Consider the following 15413-nt stretch of genomic DNA (forward strand, 5'->3'; position numbering starts at 1 on the left):
AAATGGAATTCATGAAAATTAGTCCTTTATAAATATTAATGATTCACAGTACCAATTCCGAAGAGTAAAGCGTTTATTTTATGCTTTACCTTTGTAAGTTATGGCTATTTAAAATCTAGAGGAATCCCCTGTCTTAGGGGTTTAATACTAACAACCATTCTGTGTAGACTCTTGTTTAAATCTAAGTCAAAAATTATTATCAAAAAAACTTCTTTACACATACTGTAGTCATTAATATTCATAAGGTACTAACCGTATCGATTTTGTGGTCGAGCAAATCAACAAAATTTAATCGCAACAATTAAAACACCAATTCATTTTATGTTCAAATTTTGAAATCCACAAATACATATCCCCTAACAAGAGCTGTCACTACTGGTGACAAATGCCCCCGAAGCGTGCCCAAGAATGCTACAGTTGTCTGCACAAAATATGCCAGAAGTTTAGATATGAATCATTGTGTGACCTTGACCTTGACCTGAGAGACCAGGTTTTAAGTGTGACACACATTCTCAATATGAATAACATTTGTGTCAAATTATTTTCAAATCCCTTGAAAACTTGCAGAGTTATGGATGAGAAAAGAAAAATACCTTGTTAACCTTTGACTTCTAATTGTGACCTTGACCTTGGAGCTAGGGGTCTTGCGCATGACATATCATCTCATTATAGGGAACATTTATACCAAGAAATTTTAAAATCCCTTCATCGATGGCAGAGTTAATGACCAATCAAGAAACAACCTATGTTAACCTTTAACCTCTATGTGTGACCTTGATCTTAGAGCTAGGGGTCTGGATCTTGCGCATGACACGTTGTCTCATTATGGGGAACATTTATGCCAAGTAATTTCAAAATCCCTTGATGAATGGCAGAGTTACAGCCAGGACAAGAATTTACATGGATGCACGGACGCACGGACGCACAGACTCATGGACAGTGCGATTTTATTATGCCCAACTTCAGGGGCATAAAAAAGGTTTTTTTTAACTGCAGCCAAGAAATTTTGTGCCCAGAAATTGACATGCAAATGCTTTAATCTCATAAATCTGGAAAACAATTTCTGCTGCATTTTCATGGGGATATTGTAAGAATTAGAAGTGAAAAATACACAATAAATATTTTTGGAAAACTCACATCTCCCTCTAAACTGTAGAATCCAGCATTGCAAGCAACTGGGGTTGTAGGATCTGTGCACTGGTACCCGGCCTGACACTGAGAACAAGAACTGTCTCCTGCTGAACTTGTTGTGCCTGAAATAGAGGGGTACCACACAGAGCATTTAAAACCAACATAGAAAATACAGTTTAAATCATATTGCAACTTCCCATAGAGAAGGACCCAATATGCTATTTAAGACAGTATTTTAGGTGCAGGCCTGCACCTGGCTAGAAAAACCAACCTACAACAAGCCAGCAGGACAGCTTCCTCACATAACTCTATCCCAACGTGCCCATACCTACATAGGTGATTCTAAATCAGCCACCATAAACAATGTATTTAGAGCAGCAACCCCAGTGCAATTTGAATATATAAATAAATAAATAATAAATACAAACTGATCATTTCAGAGTCGTACTTAATCCAATGTACCCACAAACAAATTACTATACTGCAAAATCATTAATATTTGAGCCGCGCCATGAGAAAACCAACATAGTGGCTTAAATTTGTGACCAGCATGGATCCAGACTAGCCTGCGCATCCGCGCAGTCTGGTCAGGATCCATGCTGTTCGCTTTCAAAGCCTATTGGAATTAGAGAAACTGTTAGCGAACAGCATGGATCCTGAACAGACTGCGCGGATGCGCAGGCTGGTCTGGATCCATGCTGGTCGCAAAGCCACTATGTTGGTTTTCTCATGGCACGGCTCATTTGTGGGTGACCTACTTTTGTGAATTTCAAGGATACATTTTCCTGCCTTAATAAATCCCACTGGAAAAATCTTACTTACTCAATTCATTTTTGAACTGTAAATCCATTAATACTGGCCTCTACTTATAGACTTATGTACCCAAATCACAAAATTGGATGTCAAAAAAATAAAGTTACTTCATAATAAAAAGAAAAAAGGAATTTAGTAATACGGTACCTGCTGCACATGCTGTACATGAGGAATCGCCAAGCAAACTGTAGTATCCGGCAGCACAATTGGTCGGACTGATGTAGTTGCTTCCGTCAAAACATTCCTGCCCAGCAGGACACTGGGAGCATGTCGAGGCCACAGCTGCACTGTAATAACCATCTGGACATTGCTGAAAATTATCAACAAAAAAAAAAGTTAAATGCTGAAATACAGTATTTTTTCCATTACAAAAGCACTGCAAAATTTTCCTTTAGAAGAATGTTAATTTAGATTGGACAAAATGTGACTGGAAGTAGCTTACAAGTAAGTAAAGTAAAATTACTGTGATTGAAACTGTACTGTGATTGAAACTGTTTAGAAGTAAGTAAAGTAAAATTACTGTGATTGAAACTGTACTGTGATTGAAACTGTTTACAAATAAGTGAAGTAAAAATTATTGTGATTGAAAATGTACTGTGATTGAAACTGTTTACAAATAAGTGAAGTAAAAATTACTGTGATTGAAACTGTTTACAAATAAGTGAAGTAAAAGTTATTGTGATTGAAACTGTACTGTGATTGAAACTGTTTACAAATAAGTGTAGTAAAATTACTGTGCTTGAAACTGTACTGCTATTGAAATTGCTTTCAAATAAGTTTGTAAAATTACTTTAAAATTGCACTGAGAATGAAATTGTTTACAATTAGCATAGAAAATTACTGCAACAGAAAATGTACTGTGATTGAAACTGTTTTCAATTAGCATTGTAACATTGCAGCAACAAAAAATTTACTGTGTTTGAAATTGTTAACAAATAAGACTTTAGTGTAGTCATCATACACATATTTCAAATTGAATCAAGCTTTAATCAATATGAAGGAAACAAGTGAAAACTATGGTATTGATACCGACCTAGGAAAAAATTATATTTACACATACGATACAGTTTTTAAAAAATACATGTATTTAATATTTGCTAACCAAATAGAACAAGAGCTGTCCATAAGACAGCGTGCTCGACTTTTCTCAGTGCTTGACTCTGAATTAGAGCTTTGCCAGTAAAAAAAAATCCAAGTTAAAAAGGGACATAACTCTGTCAAAATTCAAATCAAGTTTCAAGTCAAAAGCTTTAATAGTAACAGAGATATTTGACTTTATCAAAAAATTTAACAAAAAATCTAAGTTAAAAAGGGACATAATTCTGTCAAAATTCAAATTAGAGTTATATGGATTGTTTCTCCTGGTGTAGACTTTGATGGTAAACAAGTATTTTAAGTTTCAAGTCAATAGCTTTGATAGTAACAGAGATATTTGACTTTATCAAAAACTTTAACCAAAAATTCTTAGTTAAAAAGGGGCATAATTCTGTCAAAATTAAATCAGAGTTATGGGGATTGTTTACCCTGGTGTAGACTTTGATAGTAAATAATTATTTTAAGTTTCAAGTCAATAGCTTTGATAGTAACAGAGATATTTGACTTTATCAAAAACTTTAACCAACGGCGATGCCGACACCGACGCCGGGGCGAGTACAATAGCTCTACTTTTTCTTCGAAAAGTCATGCTAAAAACTGCAATATATCAAACTTTATGATTATTACTTTTGTTTAAACCAAAAACATATCTTTGTGGTCATATACATACCGAACATGTGCTAACTCCAAGAGGACTGAAATATCCTGCATTACAATCTACGGCTGTTTCGTTCTTACTCGGGCATTCTTGACCCGCCGGGCAATCGTCGCATGATGTCTGACCAGTTGATGTCTGGTACTGTCCGTCTGCACATATTACCATACCAACTGTCGGGTCTGCACATGAATACCCTGCTGGACAATTTACGCATATGTTATTGTCCACATATGTACCAGCCTGTAAAAAAAGCAACAAATTTAGTTAATTTCATTAACTTTATTCATACATGTACAAATTCAATAAAAACTTAAGTTGCAAAACTTTGATTAAACTGAACTGCTTTTTGATTCAAATAAATTTTGTAAAAGTTAACTGAATTTACACAAATTCTATGTATGTAATTTAGCTCAATTTATACAAATTTAGTGAAACTTAACTTGCAAAATTTATATGAATTCACACAAATATAATAAAACCGAATTGAATTCTACATAACTTAGCTAAATTAAAACAAAATAAAACTTAACTGAATTCATGGAAATTGAATAAATTTGGCTGAATTTACGTTTTTAGTAAAATATAATTGAATTGAATTCACACAAATTTAATAAATAACTTACAGCACATGGTGTGGCTGTACTTCCAGCACATGTATGACCAGCTGGACATGATGTACATGCTGTGCTGCCTTGGGCGGAATACTGCAAAACATATAAATAAAACAATAGAAAAAAATGATCAAAGAAATCAGTAGAAAAATCACTGTAAAAATGCCTTTAAAAAGGAAGAACCCTGATTTGTTGGTTGTAACATTACACTGACACAATTAACGGTATAGGTCATATTGTGACTTTCCAGCCTTTCTTGGTGGAGGAAGACCCAAGGTGCCCATCTGAGCATAATTTTTGATAAAGGTGGACACAAACCTTCCATAAGCCAGCTGGCTTTCTCATATGAAAGAATTATACACCAACAAGTGAGGTTTCGAATCCTCAGTGGTAAGGGGCAAGTGATTCAGAGTCAGCAACCATAACTGCTTGTCCACGGCGGTCCTAGAACTCTGGTATAGTTGATAAAATGTTTTGCTGCTCAAGTGACAGGTTCTAGCTTCACTGGTCAAAAAGGCACCTCCTTATGTAATACCATGGTCCAAGGTTATAAAACAAATTTGAGACCAGTCTCAAAGCTCTAGCATCTGACTGGTTGTTCCAGTGTACATTTTTAAAATTGACCAATGACAAAACCGCATTCTCAGACTGGTCTCCAATCTCAATTTTATAACCTTGGAAACAAGTTCCTTCATAATCAAACTTTATCTTAGTATAACTTAAATATTAAGCATGTTTTTATATTTATAGTGTTCTCCCCTCACTCCAAAGTAGACTCAGACTCAGAATTTTGATATGAGCTGCGCCATGAGAAAACCAACATAGTGGGTTTGCGACCAGCATGGATCCAGACCAGCCTGTGCATCTGCGCAGTCTGGTCAGGATCCATGCTGTTCGCTTTCAAAGCCTATAGCAAGTAGAGAAACCATTAGCGAACAGCATTGATTCTGACCAGACTGCGCGGATGTGCAGGCTGGTCTGGATCCATGCTGGTCGCAAACCCACTATGTTGGTTTTCTCATGGCGCAGCTCATATATCTTTTTTTTTCATCATCTGATATCAAATTCTAGCTATGAAATTGTTGAGAGCATTTTCCAGAGATTTAATACTAATATGGGCAATATGAAAAAAAGAGGAAAAAAATGAAATAAGAAAACATATTTTAATATCTGTGAAACTGTCATGTAATTTTAGAGTGCTAGGGGAGATGATCGCTTTGGGGAGTCTGACTCTTATAACAGCTGTTTAACAAGAGCTATCCATAAGACGGTGTGTTCAACTATTAATGAAAATGACACTGTTACATATTTAGTTAACTCTGAATATACTGCACAAACAAAAATTCATTTAACCCTTATCCTGCTAAATTTCTATAATGAACTTGTCCATCTTTCACTTTGGACAGTACCATTAACTGTTAAAAGGGGTACTTACCAAAAAGATACTGACTGAATGGCGAACAGTGCAGAGCATGATTAGCCTGCACGGATGTGCAGGCTGATCTTGGTCTGCACTGGTCGCAAAGGCAGAATCACTTGCCGCCAGCAGGCTAAAGGTTAATTGCTTCTGTGAGTATCTTTGATAACTAAAAGCCTTGTGATACTATTTTTCAGATCAATAAAAGGTCTTAAGTTGCAAAAAAAAATCAATGAAAGTTACCAAACTTGGTGTTTTATGTAGATTTCATGGACATGAAGTCTTGCATTAAGTTTCAATCCAATATACTGTAGTTTCTACTGCACTATAGCTTGACAGTTAGTTTCACATAAACTTCAACCAAATTTTCTAAGTTAAAAAAGGACCATAATCAGAAAAAAGCAATCAAGAGTTATCTAACTTGGTTATGTAAGTATATTTGGTGACTAGGAATATTTTTTAATTTGCCCCATATTTGCCGTCATAAAATATTTTTGTTCAGTTTAAAGTATCAAGGCATGTTTGGTCTTGAACAAAATCTCCTGGATTTTCTGTTAATCTCCTGGATTTTCTGTACATTTCAAGGATTTGTTGCAAATCTAATGGATTTTCAAATGAAATCTCCTTGGATTTTACATGCTCTGGGAAAATGGCAATATGATGTGAAAATTTACCAGTAGTGTGTGATAATTTATTACATGAAATATATATTTTTACATCTGTTGCAATATGATAAAAGGTTCATTGTAGTGACTGAAATTTGGTGACGAACGTGTACTTGCAAAACTCAGAGATAACGTAATATAGGCACTAAATACCAACACCTTTGTTTGTATTTCAACATGTATACTTATGTGTTGTTTTTTAACTCATACCCTGCTATATTTCTATAATAAACTTGTCCATCCTTCAATTTGGACAGCACCAGTAACTGTTTAAAAGGGGGGCTTACCAAAAAGATACAGACTGAATGGTGAACAGTGCAGATCTCGATCAGACTGCATGGATGTGCAGGCTGATCATGATCTGCACTGGTCGCAAAGGCAGAATTAACCTTCAGCCTGCTGGTGGTAAGTGATTTTGCCTTTGCAACCATTGCAGACCAAGATCTGATCATGGTCTGCACTGTTCGCTTTTCAGTCTGTAAATTTTCAGTGAACACTCTTTCAAATAATAAATGGTACTACCCAAATTGAATGATAGACCAGTCCATTTTAGAAATTTAACAGGATAATGGGTTAACTTCAATGTGAAGTTTCAAATATACAGCTGAAACTTGGTTCACACAAACTCGTGTTTAACTTGAATGTCAGAATTGTTCTCGCCTTTTATTATCATATTTTTCAGTGGTGTACTGAAATATAACAGTGAATTATATTTGAAACTTAAACTGTTTGAACAGTGGTATTTTTTTTAAACTATATATACAGTTTGATATCTTATTACACATAATTTCAATAAATTTCAATAAATTTTATTTCTGCAAGCCATATGTAAATTTAGAAACTTTCGTAGGGGATGACTGTATTCCAGTTTTGAATTTCCTCAGAAACATATGTCCTCTTGTAATTAACACCCTGATAAAAACATTATCATCTGATAATATACCTTTGCAGGATTTGACAATATCTAGAACTTACAAAGATTTTGCTCATAGAAAATAATTTCTTTTACAGTAAACTAATAAAAATTAACAAGTGTCAGCTGTATATCCTTGTAAAAACCATCTTACATTTCTGAAACACTAAAACAAAAGAGACACACATGTATGCGTAGACAACACATGAATTCTCAATATATTACAATAATGTTTATAAAAATATGAAAATATATAGTCTAAATAGTACTTTATCCATAAAAAGAATGACCCTTTACTGCAAAATCATTAATTTTCGTGGGAGACTAATTTTTGCATGGATTTCGCAGTTGCTTCAAATCACAGAATAAAGTCCTACTGAACAAGCAGATTTCCTATTCATGATATCTTCAAAGTTTGAAATCCACAAAGTCATATCCCCATGAAACAGCCATTCTGACCAAAATCACGTTATTTTGTATAATCAAATTTAAATGATTTTGAAGAACAAAAAATAAAAAAAATGTCAAAACAATTTAACTTACATCTCCTGTGGAGCAAGGCACTGGTGAAAGTGTCGAGTCAGAACACTCTGAACCCGCTGGACAAACTGTGCAGGTAGTCGATCCGGTTGAGTCAGCATAGTAACCAGAGGCACACTAGAAAAAATACCAGAATACATGTTACTAAATTTGCAAGCCAGTCAATAAAATACATATTCAACAGATTGAATCAGAGCCTACACATAATGCAGCTAATTAATTTAAAATAGCACAAATAAAACAAGACTTAGTATAAAAGGCACCTGTCACAGGTTACATCTGCATTAGTATCAAGTCATTCTAGTTAGGGGTATTGATGCTAGACAAAATGGTCCCATTTGGTTAACCTCGTACGGACGGACAGACGGACAGGACAATCACTATATGCCTCCCGCATCAGTAGATGCTGGGGGCATAAAAACTAGTTTCAACAAAGGCAACAAATCAATTGAAGGAAGCGAACAAAACCCATACCTCTACAAGAAAACAAAAACTTGCTCTCGAAAAAGTCAACGAAAATTTGCTTCCATCAAGTAAACAGAAGTTTGTTCTCAACTATCAAAAAATACTTTACCTTGACAAGTAAATTAAAACGAGCACTTCTCAAGTAAACAAAAACTTGCTCTAACCAAGTAAATGAAAGTTTGCACTAAAAAAAGTTAAGTGAAAACTTCCTTTTGGTAAGTACACAAAAACGGAGGTGGAGAACAAATAATTCAGGTTTCTCTTGCAAAATTGTCAAGATGATGATGAACTCTTATAGAGAAATAAAACTCCTGACATCTGTATCAGTATTCATTTTGTTGCCATAGGTCATATAATGACTTTCAGTTTTATAACCACAATATTTCTGGCTTGGACAGGCACATTGGTAGAACCACTAGCCTTCCACATGTCGGTTTCCCCACAAGGAAGACGCAGGATTTAAACCAACAGCAGTGATGGCAGTGAGGGCTAAGAGATTCCAAGCCAGAGATCTTAACCACTAGGGCACAGAGACTTGCTACAGAACAATATAAATATACTTACATCGATACATGAATCCATCCCATAGTCATCCTGGTATGTACCTAATGGACATGGAGTAGGTGATGCTGTACTGTCTGGACATTTGTTTCCTACAAAAGGTAAATTAGCAAATGAAGAAAGAAATTTACCGTTTGGTTTACGGATGCTGATATTTGGTTATTTTGATAACCAGTTTACCATTAAATCTTCTAAATAATTATTTGTTTGACTGAATAAAATGTGGTGAGTATATTTCTCTATTGACTGCTTACAGGTACTATTTACATCAACATCAGTAAAACTACATGACTTTTTTTTCTGTATATAATCGGTCAAAACAACAACTTTCCGCAAGCCAGTTGAACAACTTCCTCATGTGAAAGAATTCAACACCACAAGTAAGGTTTTGAGCCCAAAGTGGTGAGGGGGTAGGTGATTAAAAGTTGGCAACATCAACCACCTGGCCACGGAGGCCACAGATGGAGAACAAAATTTCAATATTTTCTAAATGCATCCCAACTAATACTAAATATTAAAACTCATAAATCCACATAATTCTAGTTAATATTTCAAAAAAAGCTGATTTCCTTCTATTCTACATCAACTACTTTAATTATCTTGCAAGTTTTATAACAATCCATCATCATACAAAATCAAAAAGAATTTTAAAACAATTCTCGTGTCCAAAATGGCTGATATTTACAAAAGAAATTACCCTATTAAAATCATACTAAAAACTAATGAAAATATTTTAAAAATTAAAAAAGTAATCAGGTTGGAGTTCTTAAGAATGATATATAATATGAAATATACTGTCTATTAAAGAGTACACCACGGAAAACATTGCAACAAAACAGGTTTAAATTTGATAATTACCTTGTGGACACTGTGTACATGACGTCTGACCAGTCGATGTTTGATACCACCCAGTAGGACAAGGAACCTGAGCTCCAAGGCCGTCAGAAGGACACTTGTACCCAGCATCACAGGAAGCACAGGTTGTACTTGTATTAGCAGCATAGGTACCAGCTAAACACTGTACTGGATTAACAGCAGCATTTGAACATTCGTAACCAGCAGGGCATGGCAGACATGACTCAAGACCTCCGGTTGAATAATATCCACTTGAACAAGCAGACTCTGTAAATGAATACTTCAAGTGAACAAGCAGACTCTGTAAATGAATACTTCAAGTGAACAAGCAGACTCTGTAAATGAATACTTCAAGTGAACAAGCGGACTCTGTAAATGAATACTTCAAGTGAACAAGCGGACTCTGTAAATGAATACTTCAAGTGATCACTTACACAATTTTTCATTTTGCCGAAAAGAATTTCCTCCTTAATTTGTACTAAACTTTATACAGTTACTTATATTTACAAACCTTATAAGTAAGGTAAGATCATATTTGCGTTTCATTACAGAATCTTCACAAGAGAAGGTGAAAAGACTAAATCTTCAACAAGGTGAAGAGGGCTAAATTTTCACCACGAAGGGGGTGGGGGTGAAGAAATTCAACAAGATAGAAAATAAAACATAGGCAAAAAGAGTTTTTTCTCAGAATGGAGACTGTTCAAATCTGACAAAGAGAGAGCAATTTAGAAGATGATTTTTGAACCTACTTGCTGTTGTTGTTGGGCACTCATGACCTGCATCACATGTTGTACAAGAGCCAGCTCCTGTACTTGTCTTGTATGTGCCTGCTCCACACTGTGTGCACTGAGTCTGACCAGCAGAACTAAAATAAATACACATTACTATCTTACTTTCAGTTTACCGGAGTCTGTTTTCTTTGAATTTCTAAAATTCACAAAATTAGTTCTCTATAGAGCTAATAAATGCTGAAAAGAGTTTTTGGTGAATTCATACCAGACAATATTTCCTCATAAATATGTTTTTTTTTCTATGTCATGAAACAAAATTATACCTGTATTCTCCAGCAGGACATAAAGATGCACTGTTTGCAGTACACTCAGAACCTGCAGGGCACTGTGTACAGCTTGACTGTCCGGGACTGTCTGTGTACTCGCCAGCAGGGCATGCAATACATGTGTCGACAGCGACAGGACTGTACGTACCAGCCGCACAATTGGATGCTGCTGCACTGACACTTGTGCACTCTTGACCTAAAAATGAAAATTCAAAACTTTAACCACATATGCAATTTTTACTCAAACGATCTTTATATGGGTGCATGTGTAAGACAGGATTTGCCCTACCTGAGTGACAGAACAGAATGAAAAACAAAATTTAACAAGGTTTTAACCATGCTATCCTCAAGGTTGGGAAAACAGCTGTAATTCACTGGCAGACAGACATGTAAGAGCATTTCTTCTATCACATGATAGCATATACATTTTGGCATTTTCTGACATATTATAAATAGTTTATGACATTATGATAGTACTAGTACTAGGCGACATTTAAAAGCATGCTTTTTCAGACAAGATTTTTCTCTAGGGAAAGACAGGAATATCGGTCCTTCACATTTAGTGATAAGGACTTGTATACCTTCCAAACAAGGTAGGCAGGAATAAGAGAGAAATGTATGCAAATCTTACACCCAACACAATTAAGCTATTTATTTTTTAATACTATACCACATTTTAGAGAAATGAAGGAATATATGATGGCTTAAACATGAAATATTATTCAATATCCCAGGACAATTTCTATAAATATCAGTTTAAGCAAAATACAGAATTCATACCAAAAGCAACAAAGTGGAAATTTGCCTTTTTTTTAAACTGGAAAACACCTCAACATTTTTAGAAGGTAAATCTGCTAAATTTCTTTTAATTTCAAAATATTGAGGGATTAACATTTATCTTATATTCTAACATGACCAGCAAAATTGATAACCTACATACACATAGAAGAACATCAGTCAATGGTTATTTTGCAATAACCAATGCGCGTGCAGTGATGTCATCCTATCCAGGTGCGTAGCATGGTCGTAAAAAGTAGTTACCATTTTTGCTAACGCTGTTGATAATAGTATGTCGTGTTAGAATCAGAATAAAAAGTTCCCAAGTGTGATTTATCGAAAAATAACCTGAGATTTTTGTTCTTATGCGAAACAATATATCACAAAGGCTTTTATGATATATTTTTATGCATAAGAACTCAAAACCAAAATTGGGAACTTAATTATTATTTCTTAACTAATAAACGGATCTATTTCAATTTTTCATAACTGAATTTAAGACAATCTTACCTGCTGGACAGTCTATACAATCTGACTGACCAGTAGATGGCTGGTACTGTCCGGTTGTACATGCAACCTGGGAATCCATACCATTGCTAGGACACTTGAAACCTTTAGAACATGGTGTACATGATGATGCTCCAGCTGCTGCGTAATTCCCTGCCGTACATACCGTAGGAGTTTCTGTTGTTGCAGAAGTACATGCGTGACCAGCCGGGCATGTCACACAGGAAGTTGCACCAGCTGAACTGTACGATCCTGTCCCACACTGAGTCTGTGCAGTCGTTGTACAGGAATTCCCTGCTGAACATTCGGTACAAGTTGTCTGACCAGCAGTGGAATAATATCCTGAAATTATCACAAATCGCAGGTAAAAAAGGGCTTATATACATGATGAGATACATTGCAAAATCTAACGACAAGTCTAAAACTTCAAACTAACATTCTAAAACTTCAAACTAACAATCTTTTTTTACAAAGAATCATTTTAATAAAATTTTACACAGACAGCTTAAAAAAGCGGATGTGTGCCTTAAGAATTATCTGTGAAAGAAAAACTCTATCTCTCTTACTTTTGTTTAATTTTCTTCATTAAAGAAATCAGATATCTCTAATAAAAGTCATTAATTTTACAACAAATAATGTCAAAACTAATCAATTTTTGCTTTGGAGAGTGTATTAATAAATAGAATTTCGAAGTAATATATGGTATAGTCAGTTGAATGAGAAACCAAGTACAGCACACGAGTTAACAATCATTCATTAGAGAAAGAAAAGAATTTGTATCACACAATTATATATTATATTATATTATATATTTCACAGTTTGAATAATATGTTCATGCAATCACAAATACATTATAAAACATACAATCAACAAAAACAAGAGTTGTCTCCCCTTTCAAAATTTTCAATTGCAATACAACACTAATAAAAAACTTCTTTTCAAAAAGTGAAGAGTATTAAATAAAGAGAGACAACTCAACTTATCAGTATACAAAGACCAAACTTAGAAATTATATGGTTATCATTTCATATCAAATTTTATCAAAAAATTCACATAAAAGAACCAAACACTTCTTTTATTTCTACTTAACAGCCAATAAATAAATAAATAAAATTATATACATAAATTAGATAGATCGAAAAGTTTTATGAGCATAGTAACCATATCATTTCTTATTTCAGGCCTTACATTAAAACTATCTACACTCAGTCTAACATTACTGTAGATTCGGTAATATTCTTCTTTATTATTTTTTTTTCCAATTCTATTTTTTCAAGAACAGAGTGATGTGCATATTCAAAACAAGACTAAAAAATATTAAACAGCTCTAAATCGTATCAATCTATCTAGTGCAAAATCTAAAAAATGGGAATATTCTGTTGTCTATAAAATTGCAAAATCAGTCATGTACATATTACCCAATCTACAGTACACAGTACCAGTTACAAACATAATCAGTATCACACAAGGCTAAATAAAAACAACTATGGTTTCACTTCCAGATCTGTGACATGACCATATAGATGCTTTACCAGCTTTTAATAGCAAAAAAATCATCTTATCCTTCAATATTCATGATATTTTTCCACAAATTGTATCAAAACATTAATTTCTTGTCACTTTCCTTGTAACTGAAAGGCCAAGGAAATTTAACTTTAAGAAAAAAAGAAATTTAGGAAAATGTTTAATTATTGGGCTTAAATCCCCGGCACCCCTTCTGAGAGCTGAAAACTGATCAGACATAAAAGTTTACTGTAAAATGGTGAACATTATATGAGCCAAACTAAAACCATCCAGTCTTATGGTAATACAGTAAAACGCTGGATGCTCTAAGCCTAAAAGGGATGAACAAAATGCTCGAGTTATACGAGGTTTCTGTCGATTGAAAGGAAGTGCAGGAATTGCTTGGGTGGGCCAGGTCGCTCAAGCTACCGGACCTTGAGCAAGGCGTGCTTCACTGTATAGTCAAAAACTGTCTCATGTTGTAGTACCCCAATGTTATTACTCAATCTAAAACTGCAATCCTCATAATTTAAATTTGTAAGAGGAGTTCGCTGTCAACGATGATCATGTTGTCATCCTTGAACTACAGTATGAGATTAATAAAGCGACTGCTACATGTATAGCATAACATAAGTTGTTGAATACAATATAAGTGCTGAAACAGATACATGTACATTGTATATTGTACAGTAATTGTGCAAGTTCAACCAATTAGTGCAATTTCAATCAATTAGTGAAAGATCAATCAATTAGACAATATCTCAATTAACAGTCATGCTGAAAATATAACAAACAAGAACAGGTTATACACTAAAGCTATTACATTTATAGATCAGGGAAGATAATTTGACATTTGTATACAATTCTCCAGATTTATAGGTTATATTGCAGTAATTCGGTCAAAAATGTGCTTCCGTGGTGTAGATGAAATCCCTAATACAGATCCTAATTTTTCCACTTTTTGCGCATTTGCGCGTAAATCGTGTGCCAAATGGGCATTATTTCACTTGTGGAATGAATTTAAAATAGGACACTTTTCATGCTAATATTTGCATGTTTTCGAGTTGTTTTCTTGAAAACGAAAGTAGGATTTTTATTCTGCGGACCACTTTCTGAAATGAGGCAATATGAGGGTACCTGACTTCAGTTGACTTCAATAGGTCTACGACGGAGTGAAAATCTAGAAACTGTAATAAAATTGTTCTGAAGTAGCTGAATTTTATATGAAACAAAGAACAATTTCTTTTATTGGTATATAGCCTATACAATATACATTTTTGTACTGGTAAAACAGCAGACCTTTCCATAAACCTTTCTACAAAATATTAATGGACTTTCCCTAGACAACTTCAAATGCCAAATTGTCATCCTTTATCTGTACAAGAAAGTAACTGTTTTATAGGTAACATAGACAAAATACATTAATATTTAGAGTTTTATCAACCACCACCATTTTGTACAATACAGAGTCATGCAAGTGAGATTTCAATCAAACTTTATAACTTCAAACGGACATGTTTTGTCAAAATATTGAAGATTAACATAGTTCTTTTGGCAATGGGCAGTAAAATTTGACGTTGTGTACTTTAGTATACAATAAACTTGGTCTTTGCTATGGTCTGATGTACTTAGAAGTAATTAAATATGATTTTGGTACTGGAAAAATATTTTTGAACACTACCTATGGGTAAAAACTAGCTCAAATTATCTGAACACAGCATTTTTTTACCAGTCATCAATTAAATTTATTTAAAAGTAGGCTATTCAAAATATGTTAAAATCTAAAAAAATGTTCAAAAAATGACAAAACATTAATATTATACATTATGAGGTGCTAAGTTTTA

General features: G+C 34.2%; 1 protein-coding gene across 1 annotated transcript in view; it reads right to left on the reverse strand.

The window, feature by feature from the left end:
* The window catches only part of LOC123565532 (uncharacterized), a 170146-nt gene that overhangs the window by 121030 nt on the left and 33703 nt on the right, over positions 1-15413 (reverse strand). Inside the window, exons 7-16 of the mRNA XM_053550318.1 lie at positions 12069-12407; positions 10779-10977; positions 10474-10589; positions 9728-9991; positions 8873-8961; positions 7847-7960; positions 4321-4401; positions 3710-3937; positions 2092-2254; positions 1138-1253 (exon numbers count right to left, since the gene is read on the reverse strand). Coding sequence (XP_053406293.1) covers positions 1138-1253; positions 2092-2254; positions 3710-3937; positions 4321-4401; positions 7847-7960; positions 8873-8961; positions 9728-9991; positions 10474-10589; positions 10779-10977; positions 12069-12407 — 1709 coding nt within the window. The remainder of the gene's footprint in view (positions 1-1137; positions 1254-2091; positions 2255-3709; positions 3938-4320; positions 4402-7846; positions 7961-8872; positions 8962-9727; positions 9992-10473; positions 10590-10778; positions 10978-12068; positions 12408-15413) is intronic.

This window comes from Mercenaria mercenaria, chromosome 8, assembly GCF_021730395.1.
Source record: "Mercenaria mercenaria strain notata chromosome 8, MADL_Memer_1, whole genome shotgun sequence".
Classification (NCBI taxonomy): domain Eukaryota; kingdom Metazoa; phylum Mollusca; class Bivalvia; order Venerida; family Veneridae; genus Mercenaria; species Mercenaria mercenaria.